This window comes from Phoenix dactylifera, unplaced genomic scaffold, assembly GCF_009389715.1.
Source record: "Phoenix dactylifera cultivar Barhee BC4 unplaced genomic scaffold, palm_55x_up_171113_PBpolish2nd_filt_p 000304F, whole genome shotgun sequence".
In the NCBI taxonomy this organism is placed as follows: Eukaryota; Viridiplantae; Streptophyta; class Magnoliopsida; order Arecales; family Arecaceae; genus Phoenix; species Phoenix dactylifera.
This window is the reverse complement of record NW_024067778.1, coordinates 579,331-605,156: the sequence shown is the minus strand read 5'-3', so window position 1 is coordinate 605,156 and position 25,826 is coordinate 579,331. Positions and strand designations below refer to the sequence as shown.

General features: G+C 49.0%; 1 protein-coding gene and 2 long non-coding RNA genes across 3 annotated transcripts; all 3 read left to right on the top strand.

Annotated features, from left to right (window-relative positions):
- Positions 1-3,022: 3,022 nt before the first annotated feature.
- On the top strand, positions 3,023-5,233 carry LOC120105504. The gene is made up of 2 exons (XR_005507905.1): positions 3,023-3,254; positions 5,096-5,233. It is a non-coding gene; the product is annotated as an uncharacterized LOC120105504 (long non-coding RNA).
- Positions 5,234-7,274: 2,041 nt separating this feature from the next.
- LOC120105509 lies at positions 7,275-7,802 on the top strand. The gene has a single exon (XM_039118063.1). The coding sequence runs from the start codon at positions 7,275-7,277 to the stop codon at positions 7,800-7,802; it is 528 nt and encodes a 175-aa protein (XP_038973991.1).
- A 373-nt stretch (positions 7,803-8,175) lies between these two features.
- On the top strand, positions 8,176-10,984 carry LOC120105512. The gene is made up of 4 exons (XR_005507908.1): positions 8,176-8,642; positions 8,720-9,430; positions 9,820-10,117; positions 10,375-10,984. It is a non-coding gene; the product is annotated as an uncharacterized LOC120105512 (long non-coding RNA).
- Positions 10,985-25,826: the final 14,842 nt, after the last annotated feature.

Genomic DNA, 25,826 nt, shown 5'->3' with positions numbered 1-25,826 from the left:
CTCCTCCCTGGCGTGCCTCTTTTCGCCTTTTCTTTCCGAGCTTTGGAGGGATCTCGGCGGCCTCCTTGCTCCGGTGGGCGGCCGCCTCCTCGGCGTCCGCATACTGGTTCGCCCGGGACAACAGCTCCGGGAAGCTCCGCGGCAGGCGTTTGTCCAGGGAGAAGGTGAGTCTGCCCTTTCGGAAGCCACGCTTCAGGGCTGAAAGAGCCACTTCCTGGCTCAGGTTCCGGACTTCCAGCGTAGCCTTGTTGAAGCGGGTAAGATAATTCCGCAAGCTTTCTCCCTCATTTTGCCGGACATCAAAGAGGGAGTCGGAGACCAGTCGCCGCCGGCTACTGACGGCGAAATGGGTGATGAAGAGGCGAGTAAACTGGTCGAAGGACTGGATCGAGTTAGCCTCCAAGCCGGCGAACCACGCCCTTGCCGGGCCACGGAGGGTCGCCGGGAAGGCCTTGCAGAGGAGAGGATCTGATGCTCCGTGGAGGAGCATAAGGGTCCTGAAACTCTCGACGTGATCCCGCGGGTCCGCCGCCCCGTCATAGGGCTCGATCGCCGGCATTTTAAACCCCGGCGGATTCGGGGTCCGCAGGATCCTCGAGGCAAGCGCCGGCTGGGAGGAGATCTCCAAGTCGGCGAAGGGATCTTTGGAGTGGCCCTTCAGGACCTGGAGTTGTCGGTGGAGATCGTCCACCCGCCGGTCCAGGGAGCGCGACCGATGGGTGGGAGACAAGGAGCACCGAGAGGGGGACCGACTGGAGCGCGGGTTCCTTGAGGACTGGGGGGTCTGGGAACGCGCCCGGGCCCGCCTCTCGTACCCCGCGCAGCTCCGATGGGAAGGTCCCGGCAGAATGGACCGTGCTCGAGAATCTTCCTCGCGCCGGCGCTCCTTCCCATGGGAGAGGAAGGAGCGCGGGTTGAGGAGGACAGGTGAGCGCTCAGGGAGCAGCGGCTCCTGGGCCCGCTGCGGCGCCCGAGACATCACACCCTGCAGATTCTGCACTGCCTCCGCGAGGGTGCGAACCTGCTGGGCTAACTGGTCGAACTGAGCGGCTTCGACCATCTGAATGGGGGGTGGAACGGTGGAGTGTTGCTGAGAATGTGTTGGAGACGCAGCGGCCTCCCGGCCGGAGGCGCGAGAGGCCCCGCGACCGGAGGCATTGGAAGCTCCACGACCACCTCGCCGTGCCATTACGATCGCTCTGAGATTCGGGCCCTTCCTCTAGCGCCAACTGTTGCTGGTGGTCCAAACCGAGAACGATTGGCACAGCGGTGTGAACGGGGTTCCGTTTGGGTTGCCTTGGTTGGTGTTGATTGCGCTCCACTTTCCACCGGGAAACCTGCAAGCAAGCCTCGCACCACCACTGGGGTAGTGGGGGCCCTCCGACGATCAAGTCAGAGGAGATTGGAGGAGAAGGAGAGATAATAGTAGCAAGTAAGAGAATGCACTGGAAGTTCTTGCTTACCCCCCCTTCTCCCCCCAGCAGCATATATACCAGGCTGGGGGGTCCTTCTGGGGGGTTGGTCATCGTGTGGCACGATGGAGTTGCCACTAACATGGCCGTTACAGGGCGTCGTGGGGCAGCGCTGGGTACGGCCATGACAGGGCGTAGTGGAGCTCCGCTTTGTACGGCTGTTACAGGAGATCGTGGAGCAGCGCCGGATACGACCGTTGCAGGGAGTAGTGGAGCAGAGGGTCGCGGCGTGCTTCAGGGGAACAGCCTGTCGTTGTCGAGAGATTGCCGACTCGGGGTCGGACTGCTGGATCAAGGGGCAGCCGACTCGGGGTCGGGCTGCGAAGCCGAAGATATCCGACTCGGGGTCGGACTGCTGGATCAAGGGGCAGCCGACTCGGGGTCGGGCTGCGAAGCCGAAGATATCCGACTCGGGGTCGGGTTACTGGATCAAGGGGCAGCTGTAGTCTTCTTGGGCGCGCGTGCCGGTCACGTGGGGCGTGGTGGCTGAGTTCCCCCGTAACAATAATAAATTTCAAAAGAAAATTATGTATTATTGTTGATTTATTTTTTAATTATTATTTTGTATTTTAATTAAATATTTGGCATGCTTTGGCCCCACTCTAGGTTATTATGTTGTTTACTGGGCTAGTATAGCTCATTACCATATTTTTCTATTTTTGAGATCCATATGCATAAACGCATGATCGCTCGGGCCTTGGGAAGTGCGTTAGATTTTTAAAGATTGTTTTTCAGTTATTGGTATTTTGAATAGACTAACTAGAGTATTTAATTTGATTTATGTTATTAGTTAGCACATATTACATTGGAACTTTGTAAGATTGCTTTGAATAAATTAATGATTAAATAAAATTTTATGATTCATTATTGCTTTGATATAATCTTTAGCCTTGCACGCCTGTATGGTCCACCGTACAAGCATGCAATGTTTGTTGCGCTCTGAGTTCGGGGCATGACAGAAAAGCCATTAGTCATGTAATAATTGGAGTAAAGACTGTTAAAGGAACCAAGCAGCTGAGGTTGGATCCAACTATTTATGATGCTTTAATTAAGGAAAAGGTTGTTGTAGGTGATGTTGTTTACATAGAAGCAAATAGTGGTGCAGTGAACAGAGGAGGTAGATGTGAGGCTTTTGCTACAGAATATGATCTTGAATCTGGCTTCTGATGGTTCATTTCCAAGTTGGGTCGTGTGGGTGGAGCTGCCTCACTCAACTTAGCATGGTGGATTGTGGTACTTGGGTAGCTTATAACTAGAAGATCCAAGGTTCCATCCATGTTTTATAACATTTAGGTTTGATTATACTTTTGGTCCTCCAAATTTATAGGTTTTAATAAATTCTTAAACTTTTAAAAGTTCAAATTTGGTCTGTAGTTTTTCTCAACTATTTTATTATGGTCCTTCCCTTGGATTCTGGCTACTTTCCCTTATTAGAAGTCCCTATTGGCATTAATAGTGTAAAAACCCAGAAAAAAAAAGAAGAGGTTAACGGGCCGGCCCGAAAAGACCGGACCCGTATCCCTCTTATGATCGTGCCCTAGGCACGATCGTGGAGGAAGCCATTTTGAGGGAGGGGCGGCGGCGTTGGAGCGGAGGTCGCCGGAGGAGACCGGATGCCGGAGAGGAGGCCAAGCGCCGAGATCCGGTCGGCCGCGGAGGAAGTTCCTTCGGTGAAGATCCTCCACAAATCGGGTGAAGAAGCGTGGATCCGAGGGGAGTTGCTCACGGTTCCTCCTCCGATTTCTCGCCGGAAGGATCGTCGGAACGCCCCGCCGGACCGAGGTAATCCTTCCTTTGTGTTTTATTTTCTGAATTTTGGGTGGCATGGGTAAAGTGTTGGTCGGTGAATCATCGGAGAAGAGCCCGAAACAGGGTACCCCTGTTTCGGCCTCTTCTTTCCAATTTTTGGCTGCCACCGGCCACCGGGATGGCCGAGATGCATGGCGGTGGGGCTGGTCGAGTTCGTGTGAAGATCGGAGATGATTTCTAGGGCTGTGTATGTGATGAGGAAGGGTGGATCCGAGGTTTTCTTCCTCGGGATTCCATCCTCTCCTCTTCCCCTCATCGGATGGCCACCGGCGGCGACGACGACGGCGGTCGTGGGCCACCGTGGCTGCTATCGGGTGGGGGGGGGGGGAGCTGAGCCACCATCACGGTGGCTGTGAGGATGCTTGCCTTCTGTCAATGATGCAGGAAAGGGGGAGAGGACCCTTTCGGTTCTAAGGGAAGGAGAAGAAGAGGGATCTTCTCTCCTCTCTTTCTTTCGCCGGCCACTGCAGCAGAGGCGGCCGACGATGGTTCGGCCAGTGGTGGCCGAGGGTCAGGAGGGTGGTGGCCGAGGGTTTGGTAGGTGGCGGCTGCTGCCCTTGGACCAAGAAATGGGGAAGGAGAGGGCACAGCCACCACGGTTGTTGCCCTTGGATCAAAAAGATTTGAGGGAGGGAGATGTACTCCCAACCATGAAGAGAGAGGAATTATCCATTCTTTTGGTCTCTTCAACGGGACCGATCATCGTCGCGGCGTGGCTGCGGCCACGGCTGGCGACGACGTAGGCTGGTGGTACGGAGTGGGAGTCGGGCCACCCCGACTGCCCTAGATCTGGAGGGATTGAGATGTTTGGAAACTTGGTGATGGACCCCATGGTAGATGTGAATTATGATTTAGAATATTTAAATATTAAATAATTTAGTTGTGATTTATAATTGATATTGTAGAGAAAGAGTCAGCGGTGCCAGGAGATTTTGATCAGGGGACTCAGCACCCCAGCGCGTAGGTTGTGATTCGGATCCGTGTTTGAGTCAGTCTACAATCTCTGTAAGAATCTCTACATCTGAGCACTTCTATACATATATTTGATTTATCGTTGGATTTATTTCATAATTATGTTGTTATTGTTTTATGAGTTGATGTGATATCTATGAGGCGAATTTATATCAACATATTTTCATAATTATGTTGTTATTGTTTTATGAGCTGATACGAAACCTTTGAGGCGTGCATTGTGTTTATAATGAAAATATTGAGATAAATTCATTTGGAAAGAAATAACATATTTTTGAGAATTTATGAAAATATGTGATGTGATGAAATTGTGATTAAACATGTAAAACTAGACATGTATGCGTGGGATAGCCTCCACGGGCTTACGCGTGGGATAACCTCTACGAGCTTATGCGTAGGATAGCCTCCACGGGCTTACGCGTGGGATAGCCTCCACGGGCTTACGCGTAGGATAGCCTCCACGGGCTTACGCGTGGGATAGCCTCTACGAGCTTTTGCGTAGCATAGCCTCCACGGGCTTACGCGTGGGATAGCTGCCACGAGCTTATGCGTGGGATTTGTGCAGTCTTGGACTGGGTCATGAACTTGGTTAGTCCAACGCCAGAAGTAAAAAGTCTGAAGACTTGGGAATCATGGTATTACGTGAATGAATCACGAAATGTGAAAAAGGGATTTATGTATACAAAATGGTTTGTGTATATATTTGTTATTTGTTGAGCCTTTTGAAATGATGAAATGACATATATTTGATGCATTGATTATTTTATGATTTTTACTGTGTGTGGCTGTTGGGATTCTTACTGGGCTGGAAAAGCTCATACTACATTTACTTTCTTTTTCAGAGGCACTGGATTTGTAGAGACCATTGGGTGGGACGAGAAATAAGATCAGCATGGAGTCTGATTGCTGGATAGATAGGAGTTAATCTATCTTTTATTTATGGACATTTGAAATTATGTAATAAATCAGTACATTTTAGTTGGATTTGATGGAATTACATTAATCTTTGATTTTGGCATATATGTGAATATTGTACCTTTTAGGCCTTGCATGATCTTTAGGGCACTGCTCTAGGGCTCATGCGGCCGGTCACGTGCCGGACCTGGGTGATGGGTTCGGGGCGTGACAAATAGGTGATTACGTAACTGATTATATGGCGGAAACTAGTTAGATAGATGATTATGTGGCTGATTGGATGTGGCATATGGATAATGATATGGCATATGGATGATGATGTGGCACATCCTGTAAAATTTTTTATCTAAAAGTGTTTAATTACTGAGTGCCACATCATCATCGATACGTCACATCATCACTCATGTACTATAAATTATATTTTTGGTCCTTCAAGTTTCAAAAATTTTCTTATATGGTTCTTATAGTTTAAAAATCAAATGTAAAACTAATATAACGAGGATAGTTAACACTAATATAATTAGTAATATATATATATATATTAATAATATATTATTATATTGTTGATTTTACTTTATCTTCAATCATATTCTTAACCTTATCTTTCTTTTCCTCCTACCTTCCACCAGAATAGATATAAATACACGCAAGGCAAAAAAAAAAATCTACACCATCATGACCCGTATATAATACCCTATCATATGTTATTCATCTAACCTTCCATTCCATCTTCTAATCTCATTCTTCCTAAAATGCAAACAAAGAGAGTCCGAATCGAACCCATGAAGAACGAAAAGTGAAGGAGGATTAAAAAAAGAAAGAAAATAATTTTTATTTTTAATTCATTTGTTCTCTTGGCTTCCTCGTTCTACTCCAGCCGGAGAAAACATCTGAGATCTTTAGTCACATAGCCCATGATTGCCGACCCATCCTTCTTCAAAGAGAAACTCGGCAGCGATGGTGAGCTTGGCCGTGTACTTCTCTGCCATCACCACTACGGCCATGGTGGCGGTCTTCAGATCTCTAAACTTGATCTGCTTTGGGACCATCTTCGGGTCTAGCCCCAGCCACCGTGTTTTAAATATTGTCAGCATCTCTAGCTTTTTAAATGCATCTAGTGACTTGCCCCACTTTAGAATCATCTCTTGCCCTACCACTAGGTCGGAAAGGCTACATTAAACCACACTTGAAAATCAAGGAATCTAATTAAAAATTTTTAAAACTATAAAGATCGTATAAATATATTTGTAAAACTTAGAAGATCAAAAATATAATTTATGCTGTATAGGTGATGATGTGGCACTCGATGACAAAATATTTTTGGGTAGAAAATTTCGCAGCATATACCGCATCATCACCCATATGCCGCATCATCAAAATAAATTTTTTTATTTACTATGCTATATCATCATTTTTATGCTATATCATCACCAATTGGCTACATAATCACCTACTTAAAAAATTTTTGTCATATAATATACCACGTAATTATTGGTACATGCCATCAGATCTTCTAGTAAAAGAAAGTGGCCAGAAAAAAGACGGCATTGGTGAGCGGGTGTGAGCGGGTGCTTTAATCTTCATGCGATCGTAAGCGGTCGTTCGGGGATTTCTTCAAATAGGGGTTGTGCGGGAGAGATGGCGGAGTCGAAGGTGGGGAGGAAGATTGTGTCGGAGGGAGGCCCACCTGAGGATCCCAAACTAAACTATGAGGAGGCAGGGGGGAAGGGGCCGTCGTGGTCGGAGGTGGGAAGAGGAGCTCCGGTGCGGCCGCACTGGACAAACCACCATATCTCTGCTTGTGAGTTGGAGGCGATGCAAAGACGATATGGTGATGTGCTGGAGGTTGAGGAGGATAAGCTGGAGGAGACGAGGAAGCTTTGGAAGGACTCGGCGGTGCTGATTCGGAGTTTGGAAAGGGTAGTCCTGGCTGAATGGGTGGCAAAGGAACTCAAGCGGGTAATGAAGCTTGCTGATCTCCCCGAAATTTTTCCACTGTTGGAAGGATTTTGTGTGGCCCGCTTCTTCTACGAGGAGCATCGGGAGATGGCGCTGATATGGGGGCCGTGGATGGTGGCAGGGCAATTACATGCCATGAAGCGGTAGATGCCCAATTTCACCCCCGGCTCCGGTGGTCTCAGCATGGTGGTTGTCTGGCTACGAATGCCCGGGCTACCACTGGATTACTGGGAGAAATCTATTATCCTTCAGATGGCGGCGAAGGCCGGCATGCCACTAGCGGTGGATGAGGCGATGAAGAAGGGTAAGAAGTCGGGTTTTGCAAGGGTAAAGATTGAGGTGGACCTAAAAAATCCACTGAGAGGAGGAACATATGTGAAGGGAAAGGCACAGTGGTTGAAGGAGAGGTTTTGGCAAGTGTTTATCTATGAGAACCTGCCAAATCCTTGTTGCAGATGCGGCAGAGTGGATCATGAAGAAGCCCACTGTACCTTCACCTCCGTGACCGAGCCGGCCGATGTTTCGGGGGATAGGCGTGGTAAGGCAATGATGGAGGAGATGTACTTGGTTGCAGAGTCCTCTACACATGGCGGGGAAAAAGGGAACGACCAACCGGAGAACCAGGGGTATGGGCCGTGGATGGTCACCCACTTAGGGATAACTTGGAAATATTGATCTAGTATTTATAGTATTTTGCAACTTTCCGGTAATGGAACTTAGATTGTGGTTCGGTTTGTATCTTTCGCACAAAGCAATAATTGGTCTTGAGTACCAACCTATATATATATATATATATATATATATACATATATATACATATATATACATATACATACACTACAGAAAAAGATAGATTTTTCGACCCTTTTTTTCCGACGCTAGGGAGAAGCGTCGGGATAGTTTAATTTTACTGAGGACGGTGTAAGTTGGACCTACGACGACGCTTATAAGCGTCGTCGTAGGCCAAATCCTTTCGAACCCTCACGATTGATGCCCTCTCCTCTCCTCTCCTCTCCTCTCATTCAAAAGGGTCCCGAGCTCCTCTCCTCTCCTCTCCTCTCCTCTCATTCAAAAGGGTCTTGTCTCCTCTGCTCTCCTCTCATTCAAAAGGGTCCCTGAGCTCCGATCGCCTCTCCATCTCGCTCCCGAGCTCCGATCGGCGTCTCCGAGCTCCGATCGCCTCCCCATCTCGCTTCCCGAGCTCCGATCATTGTCCCTGAGCACCCATGTCGCGCGATCCGTGAGCCCGAGTCCCACGACCCGGCCGGCCGGAACTGCCGGATTGCCCGAGCCGCATCGACCATGGCCCGCACCGTCCGCCGCAGCCCGTCTTGAGATCCCACGCTGCTGCCCCTGCTCCGCCGCCGACCTCGCCTCCCTAGCCCGCGACAACCTCCACTACCACCAAGCTCATCATCAAGGAGGACGGCGTGGGGCACCTCCTCCGCCTCGTCAAGGAGGGCCGGGCCGACGGTTAGGAGAACGCTGCCCGCGCCCTCGAAGGGGAAGGCGATGGTCGTGAGCAATCTCAATTCAAGACCTTCTGGTATTCCCGTCTGTTTTCTCTCTCATTTTCTTTCATTTCATTTCAGGGGGTCCGATGGCTGCCTACGACCTCGCCCAACGACTCCTCCCCGGCCAAGCTCCGACAGATCATACAATCCGCCGCAGGCTGGTGGCGGTCGCCATGTTTGCCCTCTGTGTCGCCTTTGGAGGGTTCTTGCTGGCGGGCGCTCAGTCGACGCTTATATTCCAGATGATGATTCTGATTGCCAATTTCACAGTCTTCTTCCTTGGCCTGCTGGTGATCTACTTCTTTATGCCAATCTCCTCCGGGATACCAGGGCTGCCGATCTCCGCCGATAGATTGATCTCGGTGACCCTAGCCGTATCCGTAGGCACCATGTTCCTTGATTCCACTTGTCTCATTCTGGTGGCCGGCTAATCGATTTGGACCTATAGATGATACTCAAGGAACGCCTTAATCCCTGTAGTCCGCTGGTTCTGCTTCTTTCTGTTTTAAATAATCAAGAGCTTTTTTTTGCTAGGAATAATCAAGAGCTTTTCTCTGTTCTGTGTTACTAATGTTTTACGAGTGTTTTACGAGTATTGCAGGTAGGGATTCAAGCTTCTGCGATTGTTTCAGTTGGAAAACAGATTGGGGATGAAATAGTTGTTGTTATTGAGGAAGCTCATCCCCGTGTGATGTCCTCTTTATTAAGGAAATATAAAGGAGTTTGGAAGGTCTTGTAGACGATGACATTGCTGCATTATCCTTGAGCCCGGCCCCAGTGTTATCATCGGTAAGTAAAATGCTAATCTATTTTTTGAGTCATATTGCTTAAAATACCAGTCCTTTCATTTTCTTTAAATTTAGCATCATTTTTCAATATGTTTGAGTTCAAGATCAACTTTGTGTGCAAGCTTAAAACAGAAATTTTGACTATACACGTAAATCCTGTTTTAAATATCCTGGGCAGCCCCTTGTGGGAATGGTTGGCAATTGAAGATCCATAAGCCAATCCCAAGTAGGTGGGAGAAGGTTTGATGGTTATGGGTGTTCATCCTGTTTTAAGTATGTTAATGTTATTCTAGAAGTTAAGGTTCGACTTAATATTTCCCTTTTCAATCACTTAAGAGTGAAAAAGAAAATCAAAATAATTTTGTTTTGTGTCATCTTTTATGTTTACAGGAGCTTGACAAATTCGTGTAGTCCATAATATTTGCCCAATTGATCCAGTTTATGTGAGTGTTACTAATTTCAGTCATCTCACATGAGCAAGATATCCAACGAGCACTTTGTACGAATCTTGCTCCTAACAATGCCACTGATGACTGTTCCAAAACTGAAGCTATACAATTTATAAGACTGCTACTTTTTTCGCCTTCTGGATTTGCTAGAAGATGCTGCCAAAGCTTTGAGAATTTGGTGGTTGTGCTCCGCTGCCTTGAGCTCATGTTCTGCATCAGGGAATATACCATCTATTCAGGTTAATTTGGTGGACAGTGACTGGTTTCTGTATTATCTTTGACGCATGATGTGCACCAGAACGCTTGTGGAGCCACATGTTAACATTATTAGTACTGCTATTAATAAACTGGTTTCTTCTTATTGTTCTTCTTATCATTATTAGTACTGCTATTAGCCCATTACTTCAATAAATAGATGGTAATCATGTTTCAGCACACATACATTGTCTGTCGGTTGATTCCATACTAATCTATATCATTTTACCCCTTTTGGCAGGGATGCGGTTGAAGTGTTTTCAATGGAAATGAACAGGATAACTGTTGAGCTGCTTGCCAATCTTTCTTTGCTAATGAACATGGATAAAGATGGGCTTTTAAGACTGCATGGGGCTTTAAAACAAGCTATGCGTATGAACTACTATCCAACTTGCTGCAGACCTGATCTAGTTCTGGGTGTGAGTCCACATTCAGATGGCAGCTCTATCACCATACTCTTGCAAGATGACAATATAACTGGCCTCCAAATTAAGCACAAGGGGGAATGGTTTCCTGTAAAACCAATTCCAAAAGCTCTAGTGGTGAATATTGGAGATGCTATTGAGGTATTCAGAATCTAACTAGCAAATTTTCTATTTCCGGAACCCCAAAAAACATAATATTAAGCATCAACAATTAGCTTTTTCCTGCATGTCGGTCCTCCTCTACATAAATTGTACCTTGCCAGCGTCATATCTGAACCATTTATTTTAGTTTTTATTCTCGGTCGAGTAAATTGTACCTTGCCAGCGTCATATCTGAACCATTCTTTGGAAGCTAGCAGTGTGGATTTGTGATGTTTATCATTTTCTTGAAGCATGAATTGGAAAGATGATGAAAATTTGTGGGAATGACTGATGTTAATAACATGACAATTCTCTTGTTCTCTCAGGTTGAGATGTTGTAATTCTTGTTGACAAGAGCGCCTTTATCAATTGCCATTTTTTGCTGGTGCCATTTTTTCGTATTTTTATTTTTTTTTAAAAAATGGTCTCTCCCGACGCTTTAAAGCGTTGGTAAAAAAAGTGGCCTTCGCCGACGCTTTAAAGCGTCGGTAAACCATACGCCTACGCCGACGCTAAAAAGCGTTGGCAAAAACAGGTTTACCGACGCTTTAAAGCGTCGGTGAAAACCTTTTGATTTCTTTAAACTGGCGACTCTTTTGGGCTTTCCTGACGCTTTTAAGCGTCGGGTTTGTATAAAGTGAACGACGCTTAAAAGCGTCGGCATAGAGCGACGATGCTTTTTTGACGCGTCGGGTTAAACCCGACCCACTCCCACCTGCCCGACGCCTGACCCACGCTTTGCGATGCGTGGGCTGGAAATTCGCCGACGCTTAAAAGCGTCGGGAGAGACCAAAAAAAGCGTCGGGAGATATCCTTTCTTTTGTAGTGATACATATACATATATATACATATATATACATATACATATATATACATATATATACATATAGATATATATATATATATATAGATATAGATATACACACACATACATACATATATATATATATATATACACACACATACATACATATATATATATATGTATATGTATGTGTGTATATATATATATACATATATATATATATGTGTTGGGGGAAAAATATAAGTCGTCACGACTGCGTGAACGTCCGACAGACCCTCCGACCTGGAGGCGCCCGAGCAGACCCTCCGACCTGGAGGCGTCAAGCAGACCCTCCGACCTAGAGGCACCGAGTAGACCCTCCGACTTGGAGGCACCAAGCAGATCCTCTGACTTGGAAGCGCCCGAGCAGCACTACCGACCCAAAGACGCCCGGCTCACGCGCTATGCTCACATCCCCCCGCAGCGCGACCGAAAAACTACGCCTTGCCTTCGTCAACAATCAAAGCGTATGGCTCCTGCAGACGTCCGGTTTACTCAACAATCAAAGCATACGGCTCCTACAGACGTTCAGTTTACTCAACAATCAAAGCGTATGGCTCCTGCAGGCACCCAGTTTACGCAACAATTAAGGCGTATGGCTTCTGCTGTCTACGGACATCAAGCCCCTTACGGCAAACCTGCTCGGCTACGAATGATGGCATGACTCCATGATGATTTGGAAGCTTCGGCCTGATTTCCAATAGTAACAGCATTAATTCACACGATCGAGCATTAATTTCTACTGCATGCCCAATTGTACGACAACTCATTCGCCCCGTCATATCACAAGTAACCCAGCCCCTCTCTATAAAAGGGCAATTCCTCCATTTTAGGGGGGGAGGGGGATTGAAACTCCGGGTATTCACTACTCCCATTGATACACTTGCCCCCTCTGACTTAAGCATCGGAGGGCCGGCGCCGAGAACCTCGGCCACCGGCTCCTTGCAGATTTTTCGGAGGACGTCGCATGCCAGCCGAACCGCCGTTCGTCGTTTCTCGCTAGAGCTCCCCCCTCCTCAGTTGACGGTCGCCCCTGGGTCCAAATTCCAGCAATAGTTGGCGCTAGAGGAAGGGCTCGAGTCGTGGCCATGAAGCTGAGAAGCAAGGGAGCTTCTAACGCCTCCCGACGTCTTCCGCCTAGTCCTGGACACTCTGTCCAGAACTCACCACCCTCGGCCGATTCGACTCCTTAAGTTCGGCCGGAACAATTTGATGCCCTGGTGTAGCAGGTTCAGGCCTTGGCTGCTGCTGTCCAAAGCCTGCAACCTAGGGGAGCCCCAACAGCACCATTTCCTTAGGCCCCGATCCAGCCGGTGCCCCCTCCAAGTGGACCGGCCCCCCAAGACCAAGATCTCCACGCCCGAGCATCTTCTTGAAGAGAACCCCCAGTGAGGGGTCCAGACGACTGGCCACAACCGTCAGAGGTCGAATCAGTTCCAGGGCAACCTGCGCCCAAACAGACCGCCGTGGCGATCCCCCAGAGCGACGAACTCGACAAGAAAATCGAGAAGCTAGAGCGCCAGATCGAGGCGCTCCACGGCAGAAGGGCGAGACGCGAGGGCGACTTCGAGTTTACCACGAAGTCCTCCTTCTCCCAACAAATCGAGGATGAGCCGGTCCCGCCGAGGTTCAAGATGCCCCAGGTGGAGCCCTACAACGGCATGACCGACCCCCTCGATCATCTGGAGAGTTACCGGGCCTTGATGGCACTGCAAGGATCCTCGGAGGCCGTGCTTTGCAAGGCCTTCCCAGCAACGCTTCGAGGAGCAGCTCGGCTTTGGTTCGCCGGGCTAAAACCCGGCACGGTCTCCTCTTTCGAGCAGCTCGGCAGGCAGTTCGTCACCAACTTTGCTGCCAGCCGATCCCAGCGGTGGACTTCAGACTCCCTCCTCGATATAAAGCAAAGGGAGGGAGAGTCGCTTAGGAAATATCTGGACCGTTTCACTGCCGCAACTTGGGAGGTCGATGAGCTCGACTAGTCAATTGCCATGTCGGCACTCAAGACTGGAGCTCGGTCCTATAGGTTTCTCTTTCTCCATCGAGAAGAATTTCCCAGCTGACTTCACCGAGATGCTGGCTCGGGCGCGGAAGTACGCAAAAGCCGGGGAAGCCGTTGCTTCTAGACGGGGTGGGGCCGAGCAGACCTCCAAAAAGCAAAAGAGACGTCGTGAGGAGCGCGGCCGTCCCAGAAGCCCATCTCCGCATCGAGCTAAGAACCCGCCTCGTCTGAAGAGTCCACCCTGGCTGCGGGGACCGCTCCGACCAAGATCCCCGCCTCGTCCGAGATCTCCACCGCGGCCCCGCATATCCAACGGGAGGTACGAAAATTACACTCCCCTTAACGCTCCTCGGACTGAGATCCTCATGGAGATCGAGGGTTAGGATTATTTCCGGCTTCCGCCCCCGATGCGGGACCCCGGGGCCTGGCGCAACCCCAAGAAGTACTGCCGCTTCCACCGGGACCACGGCCATGATACGGAGGACTGCTTCCAACTTCGGAACGAGATCGAGTGGTTTGTGCGGAACCGGCGTGAAGAAAAAAGACCAGTGGAGGACGCCATGCAGCATGGAGAGCTGAATGCTAACAAACCCATCGCTGGCACTATCAACACCATAGATCGGGGGGCCCCAGCCGGAGGACCAGCTGGGGAAAGACTTCTTCCAAAGCGCCCCCGCACCTCTGAAGTCATCTCTTTCTCGAATGAGGACCTCAAGGGAGTTGAAACTCCCCACGATGACGCCGTGGTCATCTCTATGGTCGTAAACAAGTTTGATGTAAAACGCGTCCTACTTGATAATGGAAGTTCGGCGAATATTTGTACTTTGATGCCTATTCTAGAATGGGGATGACAGAAAAGCAGTTACGGAGGATGAACACCCCACTGGTCGGATTTACTGGAGACTCAGTTCCAGTGGAGGACGAGGTCGATCTCCTGGTCATGGTCGGGCTCGCCCCCCGAGAGAGTACCGTGGGGATGGGTTTCTTCATGGGTACGTTTGCCCTCGGCCTACAACGCCATCCTTGGACGACCAGGGCTCAACGCCCTCCAGGTCGTGGTCTCAACCTGCCACGTACTTATGCGGTTCCCCACCAGCCAAGGAGTCGGCGAAGTCCGTGGGGACCAAACGGTAGCAAGGCGATGCTATATGGCGACCCACGAGGCAAAGCAACCGGCCAAGGTGTCAACTTCGACGCCAGATGACAAGCTCTAGGCTGAAACTTTAGAGACACGGGTTGGCCCTCAGAAGAAGCGGGTAGAGCCTGGTGAGCTACTCACCCAAATTTCCTTACGAGAAAATTGCCTTGAGCTAACCGTGCAGGTCGGCTCCGACCTTGATGCCCGCGAAAGGGATCGCCTTATCAACTTCCTACGGGCCAACATGGACATCTTCGCCTGGTCGCCCGCCGACATGCCGAGAATAGATCTGGAGGTCGCGGTCCACCGACTCCAAGTAAAGCCGACCTGTAAGCCCGTGCGATAAAAGAAGCGAAGTGCCTTTTCAGAACGACAACGAGCAGCGGCCGAGAAAATCGACAAACTCCTCAAGGCCGACTTCATCCGGGAGATATCCTATCCGGAGTGGCTCGCCAATGTGGTCCTCGTCAGAAAAGCTAGCGGAAAATGGCGCATGTGCATGGACTACACCGACCTGAACAAGTCCTGCCCGAAGGACAGCTTTTCACTTTTCCAGCATCGACCAGCTCGTAGACTCCACCTCGGGACATGAGTTGCTGACATTCATGGACGCCTTCTTAGGGTACAACCAGATCCGGATGGCGCCGGAGGATAAAGAAAAAATGGCTTTCATTACTGACAGGGGCACCTATTGCTACAAAGTGATGCCTTTCGGCTTAAAAAATGCTGGAGCAACCTATCAAAGGCTGGTCAGCCAAATCTTCAAAGACCAAATAGGCCGAAACATGAAGGTCTACGTCGATGACATGTTGGTGAAGGGCCAAATGGCGAAGGATCATGTGACTGACCTCGACGAAGCATTCTCCATGCTTCGAAAGTACCGGATGAAGCTCAATCCTGCAAAATGTGCATTCAGAGTCACCTTGGGCAAGTTCCTTGGCTTCGTGATCACCCAACGAGGAATTGAAGCCAATTCCGAGAAGATCCGAGCGCTCCAAGAGATGGTACCTCCGAGGACAGTTAAAGAGGTACAGCGGCTCACGGGACGAGTCGCAGCTCTCGAGAGATTTGTTTTCGATCTGCCGAACACTGTCTTCCATTCTTCGCAGCTTTCAAGAGGCCGAAGAACTTTTTGTGGTCAGCAGAATGCCAGCAAGCCTTTGAAGAGCTTAAGCATCTTCTCGCCTCTCCTCCATTGCTCATGAAGCCTCAGCAGGGTGAGCCTCTTTATTTGTACTTGGCTGTTTCCTCAGCTGCAGTGAGCTCGGTCCTTGTCCGAGAAGAGAACAAGCTTCAAAAGCCAGTGTACTACACCAGCCGAGTCCTGAGGGATGCCGAGACCCGATATTCAAAGCTGGAAAAGACAATTTTTGCCCTAGTCATTTCGGCTCGGAGGCTCCGGCCCTACTTCCAAGCCCACACGGTGGCCGTGTTGACCGACCAGCCGATGAAGCAAATCCTGCAACGATCAGATCGTGCTGGAAGAATTACAAAGTGGGCCGTCGAGCTCGGGGAGTTCGACCTCGAGTACCGACCCAGACCGGCGATCAAGGCGCAGGCACTCGCCAACTTTATAGTCGAGTGCACTGTGCCAGACGAGGCCGAGCTCGAGCCTGCACCAACGGAGCAGACCCCGAGGCCGACGTGGACTCTGCACGTCGATGGTTCCTCGAACTCGGGGGGTAGTGGAGCGGGCCTCATTCTGACCAGTCCGGATGGAGTGTTGCCGAGCAGGCTTTATGCATCAAGTTTCCCGCCTCTAACAATGTGGCGGAATACGAGGCACTAATCGTCGGGCTCAAGTTAGTAAGGGAGCTGGAAGTGAAGGACCTAAGGGTCTTCAGCGACTCCCAGCTGGTTGTGAACCAAATCTTGGGTGACTTTGAAGCCAGAGAGCCCGCGATGCAGGAGTATCTCCGGAAAGTGCGAGATCTCACCTCGACTCTGAGCTCTTTCCACATCCAACACATTGCTAGTAGGAAACTTTTCAACTCTTGATCGTTGCAATAGGATGAGTACTTACCTGTTTTACCGAGGTGAAGCTTTTGGCAGGTATTCTGTTATTTTTAGCTTTCTCTACTTCAGGCTCTTCCGAGGGCCGGAGGGCGAACAAGCTACGGATTAAGCGAATTCCCCCTCTGAGAACCGTATATGAGAATTTCATCTCGTACGGCTCAAGCAGAAACACACAAATACTGATTTCAACGGATATGTAATAGAAAGTTCAAAACTTCTATTACATGCCACGGGCATTGTAATATCTAATATGAATCATTCTTAAAGGAAGCATTGTGATCAAATAAAGTACCCTATAATTATAAATATAGATGCAAGGTAATATCTAATATGAATCATTCTTAAAGGAAGCATTGTGATCAAATAAAGTACCCTTATAATTATAAATATATTATCTAAGAAAACGCCCCTCCATGCCACGGGCACTTCTCGACAGGGCTCAATCTCAGTCACGCTTGTTGGAATTTTAGACCCAAGCTTCCGATAAACTCAGATTTTCGGCTAGTCCGGCGGATCAACTGTCAAAGTTGGCATCCTCTCGCATGAGCGAGCTTCCTAAAGCAGCAACACTGGAGTATCTTCAGATGCCCAGCACGAAAGAGCCCGAGCCGGCCCTTGCATCGAGGTTGAGTCGAGCTGGATGGACGAGCTCGTCAGCTACCTGCAAGATGACGTCCTCCCTAGTGACGAGCGCGAAGCTCGCCGAGTTCAAGCGCTTAGCCTTTCGGTACATAATGATATGAGGGCAAACTTTATCGGAGGTCTTTTACCTCCCCCCTCCTCAGATGCCTCCGTCCGTCGGAGGCGGATTATGCAATGCGTTGAAGTCCATGAAGGAATTTGCAGGAAATCATCTGGAGAGGCCGAGCACTGGCGCATAAGATTCTACGCCAGGGATATTATTGGTCGACACTCCAGAAGGATACGCTAGACTTCATCCGGAGATGCGACCGATTTCAGAGGAACGCCAATATTCAACGCCGACCCTCGGCCCCCGTTGACCTCGATCAGCTCCCCTTGGCCATTCGCCCAATGGGGAATTGATATCTGGGACCATTCCCTCTGGCAACTGGGCAAAGAAAATTTTTTGGTCGTCTCTATTGACTATTTTACTAAATGGGTTGAGGCCGAGCCAGTAGCCCCGGATCACGAGCAGAAGATGCGGAATTTCGTTTGGAAGTCAATAATCTGCAGATTCGGACTTCCCCGCATCCTCATATCAGACAACGACCACCAATTTGATAACGCTCGCTTTAGGAGAGTTCTGCTCCGAGCTCGGCAATCGACCACCGCTTCACCTCAGTTGCGCATCCTCAGACAAATGGAGAAACCGAGGTAACGAATCGCACTATTCTGCAGGGACTCAAAGCCAGGCTCGACCAGTCCAAAGGACAGTGGGTCGAAGACCTATTACAACGTCCTATGGGCTTATCGGACCACATTCCGCATACCCACCCGGCGAAACCCCCTTCAACTTGACGTATGGAACGGGAAGCCATCATCCCATTGGAGATTGGACTCCCTTCCTCGAGGGTAGAGCATTATGATGCCAACTCCAATTCTTCGCAGCTCAGGAAACAACCTGGACCTCATCGAGGAGACGAGGGAAACCGCCCGAGTCCACATGGCGACAGGTACCAACAAAAGACGGCACAATATTACAACGCCAGAATCAAAATCAAATCCTTCAAAGTGGGGACCTAGTCCTCAGAAGAGCTGAAGCTTCTCAGCTGACTAAGCAAGAAAAGTTGGCCCCGGAATTGGGGAAGGACCCTACCGGATCGCACGCATCTAGCGACCTGGGGCGTACAAGCTGAAATCTCTCAAACGGGGACCCCTATTTCACGAAAGCTGGGAGTTCCGAAAATCTCCGAGTGTATTACCAATAGAACCCCAAGGGGTTCTCTATTTGGAGCATAAGTCTCACCTTTTTACAATAACTTATCTGCAAATTGTTTAATTGTGCTGCATTTCTCCTGATCCTTAAATGTTTCGTGATTCTCAGACGACCCGGCCCAGCTCGTTATACACGACCCCGCTCGGGATACTACAGTTTAGCACCGGGCGAAGCCGGGCGCCTTAGCGAAAAGTTCGAAAGTTGCTAATGTCGAGCTCGATCTCGATCTCCCTCAAATACCTCGGCTAAGGGCCGAATGCCCGAGGTCGACAGTGCGCTCCCAGATCCCCTCGACCTCGGAAAGCGTCGCAGGTCGACAGTGCGTTCCCAGACCCTTCGACCTGCGTACGATCCTCCGACAAAGTTCGGGATGCCCCGAGTGTCAACAGTTGCGTGCCCAGACCCCTCGACACTTCGAAAAGACGGGGTAGTACCTTCGCGACCCGTCCATGGCGCTCAACACCAACAACGACGGTAGTATCTTCGCGGTCGGTCGAGATGCCCCGGAGTGTCGACAGTGCATGCCCAGACCCCTCGACACTTCGGAAAGATGGGGGTAGTACCTTCGCGGCCCTCCGTGGCGCTCAACACCAACAACGGGGTAGTACATTTGCGGCCCCCCGTAGCGCCTCCTCGACTAAGGTCGAGATGCCCCGATGAGTCGACAGTGAGCCCGAGCTCCCTCGACCTCGGGATGACGGGGTAGTTACCTTCGCGGCCCCCTTGGAAACAATGTTCGTGGTCGGCAACAAACGTTCGTGGTCGCAACAAACGTTCGTGATCGGCAACAATTGTTCGTGATTGACAACAAAGTGCCCCCAAAATATTCGTGGAATGACCACAAAGCAATGCCCACACGGATCTCCAATGGCAACTTTCTCCTAATCTGCCGGCGTCCCCAAAGAGCGGACCTCGAGCAAAAGAGCGTCCTCAAAAACTAGCTGAGGAGCAAAAACTGCCGACCTTGGCGTGGGACGCTCGACTCCGACAGTACAGAAGGTACACCTTACAGTTCCATTACATTTATTCATTAATATCACCAGCAATTCCCTGATTAAGCTTAGAACTTACCTCGACCAAGGTCGAGATGATTCTCTAAACCAATTGCAAGCCTGGGTCCATACGCTAGGTACACCTCCCCTATTGCTCGTTAGCGGCAAATATATCCTGGTCGAGCTCGGAAGTGCCGAGCCTCCACGATTTTGATTCTGTTGGCATTTCGGCCAAGTCCACGATCAACCGCCGTAAGGGCCCCGATTGCGACGCGACTTCGATCCGGGATCTCCTCGAAGGCCGACCCCAACACTTTTTGTTGGCTAATGCCCGAAAAGCTAAGTTCGGGAGTTCAGTTAAAATCGCCTAAGGGACGAATTCGAAAGCCCGATAAAATTTCCTCAGAATTTGAGGTCGGGCTCAACATACGCGCCGAGCCTAGGGGGCCGGCATGGTTCAGGTTCGAGCTCAAAAGCCCAGAGCTTGGAACCCCGTTTGGCGTACATGACCTGGAATCGAAGCCTAGAAAATCCAGGTCCATAAACTTAGCCGAGCTCGAAGACTTAGAGAAATTCTGTCGACAAAGATCTGACTTGATGAGTGCGGCGAAAACCTAAGCCCACAAAGTCCAAGTTTACAAGTTCGGCCGAGCTCAAGGACTTGGTTTTCCTTGTGGCTCAAGCCTGACACCTAAGACATCGCGCCTAGCAAATATTCTCCGCGACTGAGCCTAAGTCTAAGGACTTAGCCAAGCTCAAACACTTGGGAAGATTATCGAGAAAAAGTTCTGCATTGAAGGAAAGAGTTTCAATTTAAAAGAAAAAGCCTTCTCCGACTGCCTCGGCCGATTTCGCTTTGGAGCCTTCGACTCCCGCTCTCGGTTGAGCAGGTCCGAGCTCGAAATCGGGGCCAGAGCCGCCTCACTTGATTGCGGAAGTCGTTGAAGCCCTGGATGAGCCCGTTCATGGCTTTTCTCTTCGAGTAGATCACGGAACTCTTCCGATTTAACGGAAGAGTTGAACGACGCTCTGGGCCTGCTCCTGGGCCTCCTTCTCCCGAGCTCCGAGTTGAGCTTCGAGTTGGCTCGGCCTTCAGCTCCGCATTCTTTATTTCCTGCTCGCGGACGACGAGCGGGGACGCGCCTCGGCCAAACGAGCCTCGGCAGTCCACAACTCTGATCTAGTCAGAGCATGAGCATCCTTCTCTTCTTCGAGCACCGCGGTCAGAATTTGGACTTCGTCCTCGGTAGCCCCCACTCTAAGCAAAAGCTCCTTCTTGTGGAGCTCGAGCTCCGCCAGCTTTCTCTCGGCCTCTTCTTGTGCCCGTAAACACCGACGAGTCGTTCTTATAGTCCGCGCCGATCGTGATCAGTGTATCGATCTCGTGAAGATGCTGTGAGCAAGGTGAAGAGAAATTAGGCCGAGGATTAAAATTAGGGCATAAAATCTAAAAGCGCAAAGAATGAATAATAGTTAAATAATGAAGACTTACCCGAACAGCGGAGAGGCGAGTTGACTCCAAAAAATTGTTCAGGCTCATGGCCTGAATTTTCGCCCTGTCGGCTGGGAGAAGTGCGACACGGAAGATCTGCCACGCCGTCTCAACATTCTCGAGGGTTGAATCGCCCTCGTACACTTTCCCATTCCCGGATGTGGGCCGCCCTTCCTTGTTGGCCCTCGCCCTTCGGTGGACTGGGGAGGCGGGGCCTTGTCTGCCTTTGGTGGAGGCGACCTCGCAGCCCCTTGGCTGCTGCTCGGCTCGAGCGTCGGGCTGCGCTCTGGTCGGATTGGCGGCCGACCATAGACTTGCGAAATTGGCGCCGGACATGGTAGTGACATGGCAGCTCCCGCTGAGCCCGAGCTCCTGGGCTCGGAGCTCGAGCCCTCCCTCCGAGCCGCTCCAGAGGGCCCACCTCGAGGGGCGTCCTTCTCGGCCGCCCCACTAGCGAGATCTTGAGCTCCTTCTTTGGCTTGGGAAGGGCCCCTCTTGTGGAACGAGCGTATAAAGCTTTGTTCTTGGTCATCATTTTCGCTATGTCTGCAAAGACGAGCAGAAAAAGTTAGTAAAATATTGAGAGGAAAAGGAGGATAAAAATTCTAAATTGCTACCCTTACTCTGAGGGCGCGCCGAGCTCAGGTTAACAATTGACCAGAGCATCCTCACTTATGAGGTCGTTCAGGGGAATCATCCCCGAGACCGCGAACGGCGTCAAGGATCCCCTGCGCGTTTGGAAAGCCTGGAGAGTTTGTTGGCGGTCTTAAGCCGGCTCTGCCCCACCTGGGGTCGAACGCCCACACGTCCGCTCAGAAGCTAAAAAGAAAAACTTTTTCTTCCATTCATGAATGGAGCGTCGGAGCGCCCTGGAAGAGTGGCGCGCCTCCCGAAGGGCGATATAGAGCACTCTCCGTCTCCGGGTTGGACTTCAACATGAAGAGCCGCCGGAAAACATTCACGGAGGACGGGATCCCATGTGCTATGCATCAAGGATAGGAAACCCGATGATCGTGCTCTCCATGCGTTCGGAACAAGTTAGGCGCGGGATGAGTTGGTACTGAAGCATGTCACGAACCACACTTGTTCACGAACCGATGAAGGAAAATCGGCAGGCCGGCCCAGAGTGCCTCCAAATACACTTCGATCCGCCTAGGGGCGGTTCGTCACCCGATCCCGAACCCGGCGGGTTCCAAACGGAACCCTCGCCGAGGAAAGAAGCCACTCCTCGGCCATCTTTCACCTCCACCTCACTTCACGAAGACCCTATTTTCGTCTGGACCAAGATCCATCGAAAGGAGAAAAAGAGGGAGAAAGAAGGAAAAACTCTGAGCGGGGCAGGGGAGAACACCTTCGGGAGCTTGCCGGGAGACAATGGGGAAAAAAGATCAGCTGCTTCGGATGGAGAAGAAGATAGAAAAGGGCTATAGAAAAGAAGTCAGAGATGGCCCAAATAGGGATTTATATAAGTCCCACTGACGCTCTGATCTGCGGGGCGGAGCACTGCCCCCTCCCAGAATACGACACGCGTCGACCTCGAGAATTAAAGCGCGGCATTCAATTCGGACCGACGCTTCAAATACGGAAACGCCTCGTTGGATCGTGCGGCTCCATCATGAGCCTACGACGCGAGGAGCTTCGAAAAATGAAAAGGTACTCCCTTGATGAAACGTTTCGAAAAAAGGAGACGCCACCCATTAAAAGCGCCTTGAAGCACGCGATAATTCAAAATTTTCCTAATTAACATTAACACGACTGAAGTTACTTCCGCGCTCGAGGCCTGCGAGCAGCTCGAGCTCGGAAGTCAGGGGTAGTTGGGGGAAAAATATAAATCGTCACAACTGCGTGAACGTCCGACCAGACCCTCCGACCTGGAAGCGCCCGCGAGCACCCTCCGACCGGACCTGGAGGCGCCGCGAGCAGCACCCTCAACCTGGAGGCGCCGAGCAGACCCCCGACCTGGAGGCACCGAGCAGACCCTCTGACCTGGAAGCGCCCCGAGCAGCCTACTCCGACCCAAAAACGCCCGGCTCACGCGCTGTGGTCACATCCCCACCGCAGCGCGACCGAAAAACCATGCCTTGCCTTCGTCAACAATCAAAGCGTATGGCTCCTGCAGACGTCCGGTTTACTCAATAATCAAAGCGTACGGCTTCTGCAGATGTTCAGTTTACTCAACAATCAAAGCGTATGGCTCCTGCAGGCACCCAGTTTACGCAACAATTAAGGCGTATGGCTTCTGCTGTACGGACATCAAAGCCCCTTACGGCAAACCTGCTCGGCTACGAATGATGGCATGACTCCATGATGATTTGGAAGCTTCGGTCTGATTTCCAACAGTAACAGCATTAATTCACACGATCGAGCATTAATTTCTACTGCATGCCCAATCGTACGACAACTCATTCGCCCCGTCATATCACAGGTAACCCAGCCCTCCTCTATAAAAGGAAAATTCCTCCATTTTAGGGGGGGGGAGGGGATTGAAACTCCGGGTATTCACTACTCCCATTGATACACTTGCCCACTCTGACTTAAGCATCGGAGGGCCGGCGCCGGGAACCCCGGCCATCGGCTCCTTGCAGGTTTTCCGGAGGACGTCGCACGTCAGCCGGACCGCCGTTCGTCGATTCTCGCCAGAGCTCTCCCCTCCTCAACCGACGGTCGCCTCCGGGTTCAAATTCCAGCAACAAATATGTATATATGTGTGTGTATATATATAATATATATATCATACACACACACACACACATATATATATATATATGCATATATGCATGTATGTATGTGTGTATGTATGTCTGTATGTGTGTGCGCGTGCCGCGCGCGCGGCAGTGTATTATATATGTATATAATCCTGTTTGTGAATACCGTGAAGAAATAAAGCTTAGTTATTGAAGCGGGTGCTGGTTTGGGATTGCAGGAAAAATCTAAAGCAGGTAATGTATCCTAGATAGAAGATTCCGGCTGCTAAGGGTATAAATCTGGCTTATACTACTTTTGGTTGATCAGGAATAATTTTACCAGGATAACTGGAAGTATAACAGGCATAAGATCGTTTTAGGAACATGATTTCAGAACTATGTAGTCTATTACTTAAGATGTGATTACTAAAAAAATAATATTAATAACTTAGAATAAATACCTTTTATAAAATATGGTTCTAGGTCCCTTTTATGGATTTTCATGTTACATGGGCCAATATTTTAGAGAATTAGACATTTGAGTTAAAAGATGGAATAATAGAAGTGATGAAGAGATAATTCTCATTCATATTTTTTACCCATCCACTGAGTTGTATTGTTTTACAAAAGCTAGTTTTTTAGCTTAGAATATGTCCTTTAACCTTAGCCATGTCATTCACGAACAATTCTTACACTATTGGATTTCTGCCTTTTAATGCCTCTTATGTGCAGTGAATGCCACTATCCATTCTACCACATGTGCCAGTGCCTGAAATATTCATATCTGTGACAATACTAGTGATAGATTTGGGATTTGGGTAAATGACAAAAGGATAAATTTGTATATGGAAAAAAGGGAGATTGCCAATTATTAGAAGTTTGAAGAACTGAGCAATAGATTTAATAATTGGAAAAATTCTTAATGAATATGCAGAAAGCATTAAAGTTCATGGAAATATTCCATATCATGACAAGAAAAAATCATAAAGTTTATCTTTTTTTGTTTAAAAATTTTCAAAAAAATCTGTTGACAATCTGAGAGTTGAAAATTTTGCTGAATTATATAGCGGCTATATTTTACATCTATAGGTTATGAACCTAACTCTTTGCCCATATGCACACTCTCATTGCTGCTATTTATGACATGATGATTACATTAAAAATCAAAATCTTTGCGACTTCATTGTGTGTTTTAAATGACAGGAAACAAAGGTGTGCTTATGTAAATTTGCTGGAGGAGATGTTGTCAGGGTTGAGTTATTGATGTTGATTGAGTGATTCTGAAAATTAAAGATGGGCAAGTAGATTAAACTTTGAAGTGTTCCAAATCATTTAGTTATTGCAGAGCAAGATGATAAGAGTTCTGTAGCAATCCAGTATTATTGAAAATGTCACTAGTATTAGAAATACTTTGCTTGCAGCGATTGTTCAGAAAAAAACAAATATTGTTACATTGTATGGGTTTAATGAGATGCTGGTCATGGAATTCTGCTGCTGGTTAAGATGAAATTGAGGGACCTGTTTGATGCATGCAGCCCATGTAAGCGTTATATACTAATGTCTGACATGTTCCCCTGGTAGTCATGAAGTAATGATGCTGTATGAAAAGGAGAAATTTAGGGATTGATTTAGTTAGCCAGATATGTGAAATATAGGTTTCAAAATAAGAAAATTCCAATATACATACATGTATCAGATAAACAAAGTGCAAGCTCGTGCCATATCTTATTCTTGAACTGGATCTAATTTGTTTTTGGTTGAGGCTGTCCTATCTTTATCGAAACATTCTGGTCTCTAGTTTTTGTGTTCCTTGTGAGATTTATGTCATGAAATAGTTTGATTATGCTTTTGTGTCTGAACAAACAAAGCAAGGCTGCTTTGATCTTTTTTACTTATCTACTCTCCTTTGAAGACTGTCAAGTATATTTTTTGAATTGCTTTTTCTGCCTCTTTTATATTTAAGGTTCTGCACTTAAAGGGATTTCAAACAAATATGGGAAGAAACTCACTGTTATAGATGAAAATCGTCGCAACACATACAAGCAACCCCAACAATTTACCTCTG